The sequence below is a fragment of the Pleurodeles waltl genome, chromosome 6, assembly GCF_031143425.1.
Source record: "Pleurodeles waltl isolate 20211129_DDA chromosome 6, aPleWal1.hap1.20221129, whole genome shotgun sequence".
In the NCBI taxonomy this organism is placed as follows: Eukaryota; Metazoa; Chordata; class Amphibia; order Caudata; family Salamandridae; genus Pleurodeles; species Pleurodeles waltl.
Window position 1 is genome coordinate 961,513,683 of NC_090445.1, and position 15,788 is coordinate 961,529,470.

At 47.9% G+C, this 15,788-nt stretch overlaps 1 protein-coding gene across 1 annotated transcript in view; it reads right to left on the reverse strand.

The window, feature by feature from the left end:
• Nucleotides 1–15,788, reverse strand: part of DNTT (DNA nucleotidylexotransferase) — a 1,044,127-nt gene that overhangs the window by 882,858 nt on the left and 145,481 nt on the right. Inside the window, exon 2 of the mRNA XM_069242235.1 lies at nt 6,522–6,696. Coding sequence (XP_069098336.1) covers nt 6,522–6,696 — 175 coding nt within the window. The remainder of the gene's footprint in view (nt 1–6,521; nt 6,697–15,788) is intronic.

The window sequence follows — 15,788 nt, forward strand, 5'->3', positions numbered from 1 at the left end:
GGCCAAAGCGGCGGGAAAACGGGTGAGGGAGCGGCGAGTGGGGAGGGGGGGTGAGAAATAACGCTAGGTAGCTAGAGGGGAGGGGAAGGTGGGAGGGCAGGGGGTGTAGAGTAGGAGAAAATAGTCAGGGAAGCGGGCGGATGGCGCTGGATTGGGGGTGGGGGGGGTCAGAGGAGGAGGGAGACACGCAAGGGGAGAGAGCAAAGATGCAGTACAAAGCGCACAGAGAGGACAAGAAATAACGTGACTACTATGCAACAAATACTAGGACAACCAGAGGCAGCACAAAGGGCACAAATGGAAATAACAGAGACACCGTGACTATAATGCAGTGAATACAGTGGGCACAAACAGAGAAAAATGGAGGAAAAAAACAGACACGACAGAAGCAAACCTTATTGCCCGCCACTGGGCCACCAGGGATGAGGCGCAGGCGGGAGCCTGCAGGTGGAGGAGGGCCTCGAACACGGGCAGCAGTGGCAGTCAGGGACAGAGCACCTGCAGGGTGCGCTGCGCGGCAGGGGGAGCGTCCTGTCCTGACAACAAGGTCAGAGAACGCGCCCTTGCAGTGCAGCGACCTGCATTAAGAGGGGGTGGAAGGAGGGAGGAGGAGCTGGGGGCGGGAAGGGGGCGGGGCCGAAGCAGCGGGAAAACAGGAGGGGGAGCGGCGAGTGGGGAGGGGGGGTGAGAAATAATGCTCGGTAGCTAGAGGGGAGGGGGAGGTGGGAGGGCAGGGGGTGTAGAGTAGGAGAAAATAGTCAGGGAAGCGGTTGGATGGCGCTGGATTGGGGGCGGGGGGTCAGAGGAGGAGGGAGACGCGCAAGGGGAGAGAGCAAAGATGCAGTAGAAAGCGCACAGAGAGGACAAAAAATAACGTGACTACTATGCAACAAATACTAGGACAACCAGAGGCAGCACAAAGGGCACCAATTGAAATAACAGAGACAACATGACTATAATGCAGTGGGCACAAACAGAGAAAAACTGAGAAAAAAACAGACACAACAGAAGCAAACCTTACTGCCCACCACTGGGCCACCAGGGATAAGGCGCAGGCGGGAGCCTGCGGGTGGAGGAGGGCCTCGAACATGGGCAGCAGCAGCAGTCAGGGACAGAGCACCTGCAGGGTGCGTTGCGCGGCGGGGGGAGCGTCCTGTCCTGACAACAAGGTCAGAGAAACACACTAGCATAATCCATTTCCGGCGGAAACTAAGATACTCTGGGAAGAAGAACACAACGTGTTCCTCTGTTTCAAGAACCAAACCACAGGAGGGCACAAAATAGCACCCAAATTGTTCTGCCACCTGCCTGTGACAGATTTCAGTGATAGAGTACCTAGCCAGAATCACACATACAAACACTTGGTGACACAGTCTACAGTATTAAAGGCTACAGTTCTCCTTTGGGATTTTAAAACGGTCTAATCATGTACATTGGGCTAGCTGAGTTTGTTTTTTAAAACCAAAGTTAAATAATGTAAAACATGTTTCCTGAAAGCAGAAAAGATCCCAAAGCTCACTGCGTAACGTATAATGAGAGCAAACCAGAGAATTCTGTTCCTTGTTATAAAGTACTGGTTTATTTCCGAGCGTCATAATTGGTGTTGACAAAATCTTCACAGAGCAGCAGCCGCCACATGTTTCATCCCACAGATTTTAGCAAGGCTGAAATGTCATAAAATGGAGTTCAAGGTATTGCGGCCAAGGTAACATGGGGCCAGATGTATGCAAGCTTTTTGCATTCGCAAACGGTGCGAATGCCCATTTGAGAATGCAGAAAGCCATTTCAGAATGTATGAAAGACATCCTGAACGCAATTTTAAGGAATCGCTAAAATAGCGATTCCTTAAAGTTACGACCCTGTTCTCTAAATAAGAAATCGCAAATAAGGATTCCTTATTTGCGATTTCTAAGCACATGTAAGAAGCAATTCCTAAATGCGATTTGGGCATTTAGGAATCGCTATTTACCACCAGATTGAACCTGGTGGTAACCATGTGCAAATTTTAAAAATGCATTTAAAATGCATTTTTAAAATTTACTTGTAAAGCACACATGCCCTTTTGGCATGTGTGCACATTACATGTTGCAAAAAATGATTTTGGGGTGCAGCAGAGGGGGCCTTAGGCCCCCAGCACCCTGGGGTTTTGCATTTCCAAAATTGCGATTTCTGGTTAAGAAATCGCAATTTTAGAAATGCAAAAAATTCGCAGATATGGGCCTACAGGCCCATAGGTGCAAATGGGGCCAGTATCGCAATTTGCGATTCGGTAATAGCATTTGCGATTTTTAAGAAATCGCTATTACAGATTCGCAACTGTGATACACTGCATTTTGCGAATCAGAAATAGCAATTTCTTAAAAATCGCTATTTCCGACCCGCGAAAGGCCTCCTTGATACATCTGGCCATGGTTTTCCAAACGCATAGTAGCTGTTGGACCTGGCCCTTTTTGCAGGTTAATCCCCAGACTTTTTGCCTCCTTCCTCCTATTTTTTCTGACCTCTTGTTATTGGCTCGAGGACTCCGAGCACTTTATCACTGCTGATCAGTGGTAAAGTGCAGGCGCTTTCCCTTCTAAAGTTGGTATGATTGACTTCTACCTAATTGGCATATTGAATTTACCTGTGAGTCCCTTGTACAGTGGTATCCCTATACCCAGGGCCTGTAAATTAAATGCTACACAGCGCTGCTTGCGCAATCAACTGAAGTAGCATTTCAAACCTGTCTCAGGCCTGCTAACGCAGGGCCAGCATGCACGGTTTACTGCCACATGGACCTGGCATCTAAATTTACTTGTCAGGCCCGGAACTCCCCTTTTGCTACATGTAAGTTACCCCTAAGGTAGGCCTTAGCTAGCCCTATCGGCAGGGTGATATGTATGTAGAAAGCAGGACATGTGCCTGGTTGCGTGGCCTGTCCTGGTAGTGCCAAACAGCCTATTTGGTTTCTGGCTGCTGTGAGTGCTGCCTTCTCATATGATTGCATTGGAAATTCTCTGCCTTATGTCTAGGGGGTATTGTCTGATTTATGAGGAGTAGCGTAGGCATGTTTGGTATGGGTTTAACGGTAGTGAGAAATGCTGCCTACTGGTGTAGGTGGATTGTTTTTACTATCATCACAGAAATGCCATTTCTAGAAAGTGAGTATTTCTCAGTGTTTATGACTCTAGTGTTTGGCAGCTTGACTCCAATCCATGTCTGGGCAGAGTGACAGTTGGACTTTGTGCATACTTTTCAGACAGCCTGTACACAAAGAGGGTGGAGTTGTCACAGAGGTGATCTATATTTTGAATGGTCTTCCTGGGCTGAGAGAAGGGGAGGTGGGGCACACTTGCAAATGTAAAGGCTGTGCCCCAGCCTCACACAAAGGGCTTGTTTACCCTCAACTCATGTTTGGAGCCTGTGCTGGAGGAGAGAGGGGACACTCCCAGAACCGGTTGTAACTGGTTGGAACCTTCTCTCCCCCTCTTTGTTAAACCTTTGCAAAACTGCGTATAAGTACAGGAGATTTTTCTCCACAATTTGGAGACACTATGGACTTTAACATGCTTGTAACTGAACACAGAATGCCGCTGGAGGGACTCACCAGGAACCGCCTTGGACTGCTGCTGCTGTGCTGACCTGTGACCTGCTAGGTCACTTGGAGGAACTGCCACTGTCTGCATCCCTTTGTGCTGGCCTACTGCTGGGCCCTACTGCCCTGTACTCCACTTTTGTCCTCCAGGGGCTGGGTGCAGTGGCCCCCGCCCCTTGCAATTGCTGGCTTTTCTGCGCTAAGGAGTGCTTTGTCCTTGGTTACTGCAGCACCAAGAAGAGCACTTCATTCTCTGAGCCAGCGCCCGGAAAGTGCTGTGGTTGTTTTTGTGATTGCCATGAAGCGCTGTGTAAGCCGATAACAGTGCATGAAAAGCACTGCCTGAGGAAGCCCAACACGCCTGAAGCATTCCCTATGATTGGCACCCCTGGGGCACCGGAGTGCATTTGAAAGTGCCCCTGGGTACAAGAGACCTGGGGAGAAAGCAAGTTTGCCTGCCGATCAGGCAGGACAAAGGCACCGCTGGCAGAGCAAAAGGCCTAATCAACGGAGGACACGCAGGGCTGGTGCACCAGTGACATCAACAGGAGCCTCTCCGCTACTGGCACAGGTTAGCACTGGTCCTAGGAAGCCCTGGGGAGGCTCTGTGTGCGCTGTCCGTTTTGGGTCATTGAATGCACTGTGACAGGGTAGCTGTCCAAGCGTGCTTAGGAAGCCGACTCCTTTTCTTCCCGACAGGAGCGGGTGAGCTCCTTGCCCCAATGAAGTTGGCAGTGGCCCATCAGGTAACCCCTATGCATACCGAGGCTGCCCCCATGAGAGGAGGGGGATGCCTCCCAGTAAGTGCCCGGGTTGGCGAGGCCCCTTTCTTTCAGCAGTACACAAGGTGGCAGGACGGGGAGGAGAACCTCGACGGAGGAGATTTTTACTTGATGCAGGTGTCTTGACCTCCCTAGGGATCTGTTCTCTTTTGGTGGGCTGATATATGCCTGCTAAGAATATATCTCCATATTACATCCAAGTGATGATACTAGTGACCTGCCAATTAGGGAATGTTGTCTATAATGTGTGCTGTCCTGATAATGCTGGGCATTACTGGTGATATGTCCTCATGACTTGCCAAAGGTACACAATGTTCCTTTTATAGGTTTATTATAACCTTATGCATTCTTGGTGATATGTGCTTTACCGTGATATGTGCATCATTTTAGTAAGGTTTTACCAGGGTGATATGTTTCTGTTTCTGTGACTTGCCATATGGTTTCTAATGTTCCTGGTATGATTTATGATACTTTTTTGACAAGTGCATTTCTATAGTAATGTTTTTTGCTTATATTGCAGAATAACGAGTAACGTGTGTTATATGAGACTACTGCTGATTTCTGCAGAGTATCTGGAATGTTCTGACAACTGCTTGGGTATCAGTGTATTAATGACATGTTGTGTTTGGTCTAATAATGTTGTGTACAGTACAGTTTATTTTTATATAACTTGGTGTTGTGTTTCCTTTGTGGTGGGGATAGTGCTTCATGTATGTTGTGCAATTGCTTTACACATTGCCTCTGGGATAGGCCTGACTGCTTGTGCCAAGCTATCAAGGGGGTGAGCAGCGGTTATCTTGGGTTTGTAACTCCCTTGCCCTGACTAGATTGGGTGGGTTCTGCCTGGCTTAGGCGCATACCCTAGCCAAGCAGAAACCCCATTTCTATCTGTTGCCCTCTTAATTCCAGGACAAGTAGAAGTCAGTCATAGTAAACACTAGGTGTTGGAGACCAAGTAAGGTTGGAGAAGGGCACCAGCCATGATAAGCCGAATACTGTATATTGAAAATCCAAATGGTGGTGGCACTCTTATGTCATGTTTTTTTCTAGACAAACATATTCTGAAAAAAGTGTAGCCCAAGTATATGCAGAGATATTCTACTGTTTACAGATTCAAAGACAAGACTTCAGATGGATCCCCGTGGAAACCAGAAGAATGGTCACCCATGCCCTCGTTAGCAGCAGACTGGACTACGGCAACGCCCTCTACGCTGGAACAACGACCAAGCTCCAGAGGAAACTCCAGCACATCCAGAACGCCTCAGCATGACTCTTCCTCAACCTCTCTTGCCACAAACACATCTCAGCCCACCTTAGAGACCTCCACCGGCTCCCCGTCAACAAAAGGATCGTCTTCAAACTCCTGATCCAAGCTCACAAAGCTCTCCACGACGCCGGACCTGCGTACCTCAAAGGGCGTCTCAATTTCCACATCCCGACACGCCAGCTCCGCTCCGCCAACCTTGCCCTCGCAACCGTCCCCCGCATCCACCAGACCACACCTTGCCACCAAAACCTAGAAACTCCCTCCCTGGCAACCTACGTCTGACTCAGGACCTCCTGACCTTCAGGAAGCACCTCAAGACCTGGCTCTTCGAGCAGCAGCACCCCGCCCACGCCCCAGTGCCTTGAGACCCTACCGGGTGAGTAGCATGCTTAACAAATTACTGACTGATTGATTGATTGACATACAGTTGAGTAACTTTTCTTTATATCATAGTCCCTGATTTTTAAAATGGAACTGAATTTTTGATTCGGGTGCAAACCGAACTGTCTTTACAGATCAGTAGTCCAAGATGTATTGTATGATTGCACTCTGGGTTTTCAGAGTACACTTCTCAACAACAGGTAAAAGCTGACAAAATATGTACACGGAAAAGGGCCTAGAATATGGGAATTACAAGAAACACTGATTTCTGCAGTTGCCCCAATTCCGTAGGGGGAATCTTGTAATGGTACATTAATACCACAAATAGAAATTATCTTCAATGGATTGGGATCTCTGGGTTCTACAAAATGCCTTGGAATTCCACAAGAGGCTGTAAAAGTGTGCAAGTTTCCTGCTGGTGATCTCACAGCATCACATTGGTAAAAGTATGCTGGCATCCTAACTCGACTCATTGTAGATTTTCAGTGAACATTTTTTAATAAATATTTGTACTCACAGTAAGTTGATGTTTCCCTTCTATTTGAACAGGCTCTCCAGCTCCCATGCAATCTGTAAACCAGGAGATGTCAAGGATTGTAAAACTTGAAATGATTCTGGATGTCTCTGCTTGGAGCCATTGCAAAACCTCAGCACCGGAATTGTTCTCAGCGATGATATGAGTGACGTGGTCACTATAAAACAATAGAATTTAATCATCCATTAGCATTTTCTGTTAATTGTTATGAATCAGTTTTCTTTCTTTCATTATGTTTCTTGCTGTAGCCTGTCGAGGTTCTGGGCAGAGGGTGAAATAGGGGTTTTATAATGTATAATGAACACATGAATACAATGCAATCAAAACACACTGTGCTCTACATTGACACCCTTACGGACATTCTGCAGCATATCAATGGCCAGGAAAAATATGGCCACATCACGCCTATACTTATGAAGCACAGCTGGCTCCTCTTCAGGCCCACACCACATTCAGAATCAGCTGCATCAATGTCAAAACCATTCCACCTGGTACCCCTGCCTATCTAGCTGACAAGCTAACCACCTCCTGTGGCTCTCATAACACATAATCAGAGAACAGAATAAAAATTGCAAATAAGTCAATAGGTCTTCATAATCCATGCCTCAGGGACTTGGAATGACTTTCCCTTATCCAATAGCATAATCCCAAGTCTGCTCAAATTTAGGAATTATCTGAAGACATGCCTGTTAAAAGAGCACTACAGCACAACACAGCCAGCATCTTACTTTCAGCACCCAGCTACCCCCTTATCACTAAATTACTGTATCTTTGACTTTGACCCTGTTCCACTGCAGACTAGGTTTGTGCTACACAAATACCACATACATACAAAGCATCTTTACATTTTTCAGAGATATTTTGTAGTTCTGGAGCACATTTGGGACAGGCATTCACTGTGATACAGAAAGGCAAAAGTCAAGTGATGGGTATACATATTAGAATTTGCTATTTAAAATGAAGATTAGCGTGGGCCCTTGGATATTTACTGAGAGGGCATTCTACGTATTTAATATATTACCAAATAGTATTTTAGGGTGGAAAACTTTCTAAAACTGGGAGTATCTAGGTTGAGCAAATTTTGGTGTCTTAGTAATAAGCTTCTGCCAGAGGGCTGAAGCTTTTGTGATAACTATTCAGAGTTTTTCTGGGAAATTGCCTTGTAATTAAAAATGAAGGGGTATATTAATGAGCCCCTTATGCCGCCAGAACGTCACTTATTGTGATGCTCCGGCGGCACAACCAACAAAATCATACCAATGAGGCCACGCAAGGCCACTTTGTGTGGCTTTGAATGACCTCAAAGATATGGAGTAAGGCTTACTCTGTGCAAGTGAGGCATTCCATGGGTGATGAGGTTGGTGTACACCCATGAATTGTGAGGCTTCCTCAGATTTAAAAAACCATGAAAACCTGGGGATGCACCCAAACCTCACGACTCCCAAGATGAGGCATAATAATGAGAGATAACTTTATTTCTCCTTGTATTTTCCTCTTTCCATGTGTGCGGCATTCTTCAGCACCCATGGAAAGGAGAAAAAGCCACTCAGGATTGTTTTTGCAGAGGAGGGTGCCCCTTCCTGCACAAAAACAATCCTGCCGACAACACAGGCTCCCTTGCACCATGCACTATGGTGCAAGAGTGTCTGCATTGGCGCTTGGCTGCCAAAATGGCACCAGTGCAGGGGGAAAGGACAGGAATGCACCATATTGCATAAATAAAGTGCATTCCTACCCTTTCCTACCCTTTACCTTTGTCGTAGGGCAAACCCTTTCACTTGTTACTTGTGCAGACAGATCTCAGATTCTGTTTGAATCAATTAGTTCTCAAGATGGAGGGAATGTAAAGGGTTATTGCATTGCGGGCTGTACAATATTCACGTGGCAGACCACATTGGAGTTTACACGTGTGGTGGCATGTTTGAGGGGATTTGGGACTTTGGTGTGTACAAGAAGTCACAGTAGACAGTATTTCAGGTGAGCTATGGAGGGAACTCAGTAGAGCAGTTTCTGAGGTGAGAGTGCATGTGGAAGAAAAAGATGCCAATCTAATTTCAGCTTCAGTTTGAATTTCACTAAGGGGGGCAGGAGAGAAATCTGTGTTTTGGATCGGTAGTGTAACAGATAGGAATCACAAGTGTGTCAGAGATTGGAGTGATCATGTACTTCTGAGGGAAGTCCATGTGTGTGCTCTGACTGGACTGGTGGTGATATAATCGAACTAGTTGTAATATAGAGACATGTAGGCCATGAGGAGGCTTGGGGATTTAGCCATTGGGGCCATTTATAGCATGCCTGTCAATCTCTTTTGAGTATTGATGGCTATTAGGGATTTGATTAGTGTTAGATTTATCAGCCTTAGAGTGGTCTTCCCTCCAACATTTTGCCTTCCTCCTTCATTTTGTCTGATCCTTTTTTTTCTGGGATTAGGACATTTAACAAGTGCTAAGGTGCTTGTGCTCTCTCCTCTAAAACCTGATAACACTGGTTTATACCTAATTGGCATATTTAATTTACTTATAAGACCCTAGTAAAGTTGTACTATATGTACTCAGGACCTGTAAATTATATGCTACTAGTAGGCCTGCAGCCACTTACGTAGACCTTTAAACATGTCTCAGGTCTGCTACTGCAGAGCCTGTGTGTGCGGTTTTCAACTGCCCTTTCCATCTGCCAAACCAAACTTTTGATTGAACCCAAAACATCCTTTTTACTACACATAAGTCAGCCCCAGGATAGTCCCCGGACAGCCAAAATGGCAGGGTGCAATGTATTTAAAAAGCTGGAAATGTACTTTCAAGTTTTACATGTCCTGGTAGTGAAACACTCATAAATTTGTTTTTCACAACTGCAAGGCCTATCTCTCCCATAGGATAACATTGGAGTTACCTTATTACAATTTATAAGTGTAATTTCCAGTTCGGAAAGGATGAACAGTTCATGGTTGGTGTCTCTGGAGATCACCTGATCTGTTGGGAGAATGACCTCCTATGTAGCGTGCCAAAGGTTCCAGGATCTGTGGTAGTCCATGTGCTGGTGGTACCTCAGTGTTAAAGGACATTCCTTCTGGGTTTGGCACATAACATACCCTTGGCAGGACATCCAGGGCAAGACAAGAACATCGCCAGGCTTGTTGCCCACTTCAATTGGCCCCAGATGAAAACGGCCTCAGATGCATTCTGTAGTTCCTATCCCACCTGCCAGGCCTGTGGGAAGTCAGGGAAATAGCTTATAGCTCCCCAAATCTCATTACCTGTTGTTGCCACTCCCTTTGAAAGGGTAGACATCAACATTGTTGGACCGTTGGACCCCAAGACAGCTTTAGGCAACAGGTTCATCTTGGTCTTGGTGGACCAGGCCACTCGCTACCCAAAAGACATCTCTCTGACGTCAGTGACTGCATCTGCGGTTGTCAGGGCCCTGATGAGATTTTTACTCATGTGGGGTTCCCCAAAAAGGGAGTGTTTGACAAAGGCACTAACTTCATTTCAGTATACATGAAGTCCATGAGGGATGGGTGTGGGGTAACTCATAAGTTCTCCACACCCTATAACTGACAAAACAATTATCTTGTGGAGAGATTCAACAAGACCTTGAAAGGCATGAGAATGGGCCTACATTAGCTTGTGAGGTGTAAGGGGGTGTCCTCCTTCCATGACTTCTGCTACAGGGAGGTGCCACAGAAGAGAGTGGGTTTTAGCTCCTTTAAACTCTCCTATGGCCACCCTGTTAGGGAGCCTCTTAGCCTCATGAGAGGGGGAAGTGTCAAGCTCCCAGGAAACCTCCTCAAGATGTGGTCAGGTACATGCTGGCCCTCTGCAACCAGATGCATAGCTTCTGGAAAAAGGCAAAAAGTAATCTTGAGATCATCCAGGAGGTTATGAAACTCTAGTAAGAATAAAAAGGCCACTCTGGTAGAGTTTCAACCTGGCCAGAAAGTGTGGGTTATAGAGCCTGTGGAGGCCAGTGCTCTCCAGGATCACTGGACAGGCCTATAGGAAATGAAGGGGCAGAAGGGGGAATCAACCTATTTGGTGGATCTCAAGACCTCTAGACCTCTAGGATCTCCTTAAGGGTGCTCCAGATGAACGACCTCAAACCATACTTTAAGAAGTCCTAAATGAGCATTTTTCCTGGTAACAGATGAGGGAGTGGAAAAGGAGAGTGAGCTTCTCTCTGACCTCTTGTCTGCTCAGGAACATGATGAATCAGTTGAGGGTGTCCGCCTCTCCCCTACTGTAACCCCAGAATATCAGACTGACTGATGCCCGCTGTTTTCCCTCACCACTGGAATCACACACCTGTGTGTCCATGACTGGGAATACCAGACAGTTGAGCTTTGTGTATTCTTCCTAGACATCCACACAAATGGGAGCTTAGATGTGCCTTGATGGACCACCACCGGCAGGACGGGAGGGAGGAGCTGGGCACACCCCTACTTACACTCGCATAGGCTGTGCCCTTTCTCCATACAAAGGGCTGCATACCCCCTGTAGTTAGCCTGGAGCCAGGACAGAGAAGGCAGGTGCCTGGGGACTTTAAAGGGAAAACTCTAAAAGTTTCTCCCCAATTCAAATGTACAACTGGGTACTGGGTACAGCTGAACCTCAGACCCCACCACATCAGTACACTTCTGGACCTGTGGATACTCTGCGAGGAACAAGGACTGCTGTGCTGCTGAAGGACTAGCACTCTGCTGGACTCCTGCTTTGCTGTGATGACCTGCTGCCTGCTGTCCTCTTGCCTAAGTGAGTAGGACTGGACCTATAGCTCTTGAACCCAGAACACAAAGTGACTCAAAGGGCTAGTTGACTGGCCTCCCGATCTGAAGCCTTAAGGTCATAACAGGCTTCCAACAACCTGACATCTGCACCTGGATTCTACCATTTTTGAGTCTACCCTGCCAAGTGGTGCCACCCTAGTCCTGGACGGTTGGATGTGGACTTAAGGGGCTTTGCCAACCTCTGTGGATCCAGTGGAACCGGCACATCTCCTCTGCTGCTTGGCACAACCCAAAGCAGAACTGACGTATTTACACTGCTGCCTGGATTGAACCAGTCGGAAAGACCTGCATTGCTGCTGCCGTCTGCATCACCTTCGGAATCAACCCTGCATACCGTACCCTTGCTGCAGGCCCTCGTATCTTTCATCGACAGTAGCCTTGATAACAACACTGTACTCCACATCCCAGCCTCGCAGCTCTTCATATCCGATGCATCACTCAACTGCGCACCACATCCTCGATGCCGGACTTCACAATGCAAGCCCTGTCGACTTGCTTCTTGACCTTGATGCTACAAGACCTCACACTGCAGCCTCGCTGCATCTTGGAACTAATGCAGGGCTGTGGCATTTCCGATGTGGATCCACACAATGCTCCACAAACCAGTAAAGGTAGGCTGTTCAGCAGGCCTCACTGGGTTCCTGTAGCTGACCTGCGCTCCATTCCAGCCAACCTGAAATAGTGGCTCCATTCTAGTCCTGCACAACAAGATATCGACAGTGGGTGGATTCAATATCTCTGGTTCACTAATTGGATTTTTGTCATTATGGTCTTGTTTTATTTATAAAAAATCATTATATTTTTCTAATCCTTTTGTGTGCTCCTTTTGTGGTGTGTTTTCACTGAGCGCTCTGTGCCAAACCACCTGAGGGTTGAGCACAGGATAATTTAGGGTTTGCTTCTGACATCACCCTGAGAAGAATTGTGGTTGCTGCTGGAACCGGGTTTCACCCCTTCCTCAACCAGTAATCCAATTTCTTACAGCTAGCTATTGCAGTTAGGTCTGAGTCATAGTGGGGGTTGATATTGTTGTAGGTTGGGACCCTTATATGGGTGAGTTTGTATTGTATTGTTTAGTCGAGTCAAGGAGGAGTCGTGCTCTGAGGAGGAGAGCCTCCCGCCACCCGCGAGGTACGCGAAGCACGTTCAGGTGGCCCACGTAGCCCTACAAGCCGGAAACGAGGCGAGGAGAAAAAAAAAGCAGGAAATTTTTTTTTTTAAATCAAGAAACGTCCACCGTCCCGTCCTCGCAGCTACCACCTGGAAAAGACCAGGGAAGACCAGCATATCACATGGAAATCACGGCGGACTCAGCGGAGCGGTGAGGAACCAGTTACAGCAATAGTGAGTGAGGGGTGAGTGGGGTCAGTGGGGGGTGAGGTGGGTCCTCTTTGGAGGGGGCTGGGGCAGGGGTGTCGAGGCGTTGAGGTGTGGAAAGGTTGGGAGGTCGGTGGAGGCCAGTGGCCAGTGGCTCTTGGTGTTTCCCGTGGAGGGGAGGTGAGGTGAGGTGAGGTGAGGTGAGCAGGGTGGTGGTCAGTGGATGGTGGTGGTTAGCTGGGGTGGAGTGGCGCAGGGTTCAGGGTTCAGCGAGGCGGTGGGCTCCAGTGCATCCAGAGCGTGTTTTTGGAGATTCGTAGTGTAGGCTGTGAGGCCTCACTGCATCTGCGGTGCGCTCGGTGAGCAGCTCTCTTGCCCCTCCGCGTCGCCCTCCTGGTCACTGTCCCTGTGCTTTCTGCCTGGCGGCCCCCTCTGCAACCACCGCCACTGATCACTACGCGTCCACACCACTGCCATCTCCCCCAGCACTGGTCTCCTCCGTATCACCCGCCCATCCACCTGTCTGCTGCGTGTCATCTCCCCGAGTCTCGAGCCTCACTCCACCCGGACCCTGCGGGTCCTGTCCCCCTCCACCTCCCCTCTCTCCCCACCAGGCTGGCGTCCACCCAATCAACTCCACATCACTTCATTCTCCAGCAAACTCAGCAGGAGGCCTTGTGACAAGAGGTCCTCTGATTGGTCCTTCAGGCAAGGTGAGCGCAGCTTTGTTAGACAATAGCTGCGGAGTGAGTGCACCAGGACCACACGGAAGTGGCTTAGCTAGGTCTGGGTGCGGCCTATGAGTGTCCTGTGTGCCCCGCTCACCCATTGCATCCAATATCTTCCAGTCCTTCGCCTCCAGAAATCCAACTTATCAGGCACACCTGCTCACTGCTTCATCATTCCACTCTCCATCAATCCTGCAGGAGAACCAGTGCTTAGGGCCTTGCTAACTGCCTATCGGCCAAGGTGAGCACAGCCGTTTTAGCCAACTGCTGCAGAGTGAGTGCACCAGGGCCACATGGAAGTGGCCCAGCTAGGTCTGGGTGCAGCTTGTGAGTGTCCTGGGTGCCCCACTCACCGATCATCCCAGTCTTTAATATCAACTCATTAGGCATAAGTAGACGTGACTTTCCTGCAGGAATCTGGGCCAATAGATAGCCGTTATGAGAGCGGGACGAGTCAAGATTCCAATAGAGGGTAAAATCAGGTCTCAGAGACCCCAAAGGAGGGTGCAAAGGAAGGAAAACTGCCCTGCACAGGGTCCACAAGATAGTGGGCCGGTTCACCTGGTGTCGCCTCTCACTTCTCTTCAGGTCTACTTTAAGAAGTCAGGAGTCACCAACAAGTTTGCATTTCTAAAAGACCCAGCCGCAGCTTTCTTCTCAGATCACGACACTGACGAGGGTCTTCTAACCCCACTGGTACCACAAACACTGGGCACAAGGCAGTTGGGGTTCGAGGTATCAACAAACTCGATTCAGCATTTGAGGGTGGATCTCCCCCTCCAGGAAGTTCCAATCAGCAAGCTTCTGAAGAGCATAACGCACGCTCAGTCCATGAGCGACAGAACAACCCCGAGATGAAGCAGCCCAATAGTTCACAAAAACTTGCAGGTGGGTAGTATCCTGATCACGGCTCAGGTTCACGCTCTGGTGGGGGAAACTCTTCAAGGTGATCAACAACAGGGCACGTCTGTCAACCTAAGTAACACTGTGCCTCCAACTATCAGTGGCAACTTCACAGAGGCATGCAACGACCCTGTGTATGTGGAAATCCGCCAACAGTCGATCCCCATCCCGTGCACAAATTCTGATACCCAGGGATCAATGAGAGATTGGACATCGGCTTTGAAGCATCTACAGGAAGTGTGGAAGATTCTTGGCTGCATGCACTCTCTATAACAAATAACAACGCTCTGGGTGAGGCACTGGATCTAAAAACCTTTGACTTCTAATGAATCCTAAGGAACAGTATCTGAACCAACCGTCATTGGCGGGAAATGCCAAATACAGTTTGCCCATACTGCAACAAGAAAGACCTTCTAACTCAATCATTGAAATTTCTAGTGGCATGAGCAAACTACAAGTAGATGTTGGAGCAATGGAAAGTAGTAATCTGGACATTTTAATTACCAATAACAGCGCTCCAGCGACTACCAACAGAGAAAACAAAATTCTTTCCAAAAGTCTCCCTCTAGTTGGAATTCCTAGTTGTGAGATGGGAGACCTCACTCGACTACATGCCTCACTTCTAAACGCTCTACATACTTCAACAACGGTTTTATTATGCAATCGGATAAACTTGATTTACAAATAGATCTAATGAATGTCATGGCCACACACATTGCTAAGATCAACTGTAAACTGGATTTGCTGGCCATCTGGCCAACGGAGCAAACGTGCAATCAACAGCAAGATTTTTGCAACTGTGGTCCAATCATCGACAAATTGAGCATGTTACCAAATATTTTAACAGAGATACTGCAGAAAGTCAAAACAAATAAAAGCGATGATGCTATTACCAAGAACCTTAACCACGATTCATCTCACACAGTCACACTCCAAAAGATACCAGGTACTGTGACAAGGTGTCCTGCAAAAAAGGAGGCAAATACTCAGGACATAAACTCAATCTGTACAGACGAATCAGCACAGTCAGAAAAAACAGTGCCCACTAATTCGGAGTGTACAAATGAGCATTTAGCCCCAACACCTAAACGCCTATCTAAGAGACAAAAAAAGCGAGCCAGAAAGGCAAGGAAAAAAACATATGCCAAAGCTGATAGTGGCAATTTCCACCCCATATTTTTGGTGCTCCAGAAACCACAAACCGGGGCCTCTGGGTCTTTAGGAAATCTGTAGGCCCCAAATCACGTGAAAGCCACAAGGGTAGGGGTAGTCAATGGCTCAGTCCAGTTAGCAACCGGCGGCATTCAACCAGTTGCCTCGCTGCCATTAGCAGAACACAAAATGCTCCAGCCGACAGAACAACCCCAGTCTAAGCTGTACTCTTCGGAGATGAGAGGGGAGGAATTCATGGACCTGGTTCCACGCCAGGGGTGTCCAAGGGCAGAAATACATATAGGCAGTGAAATATCTGCGATCCAATCAGGTGCTCAATCACCTGTGAAGGACCCACCAAGGACG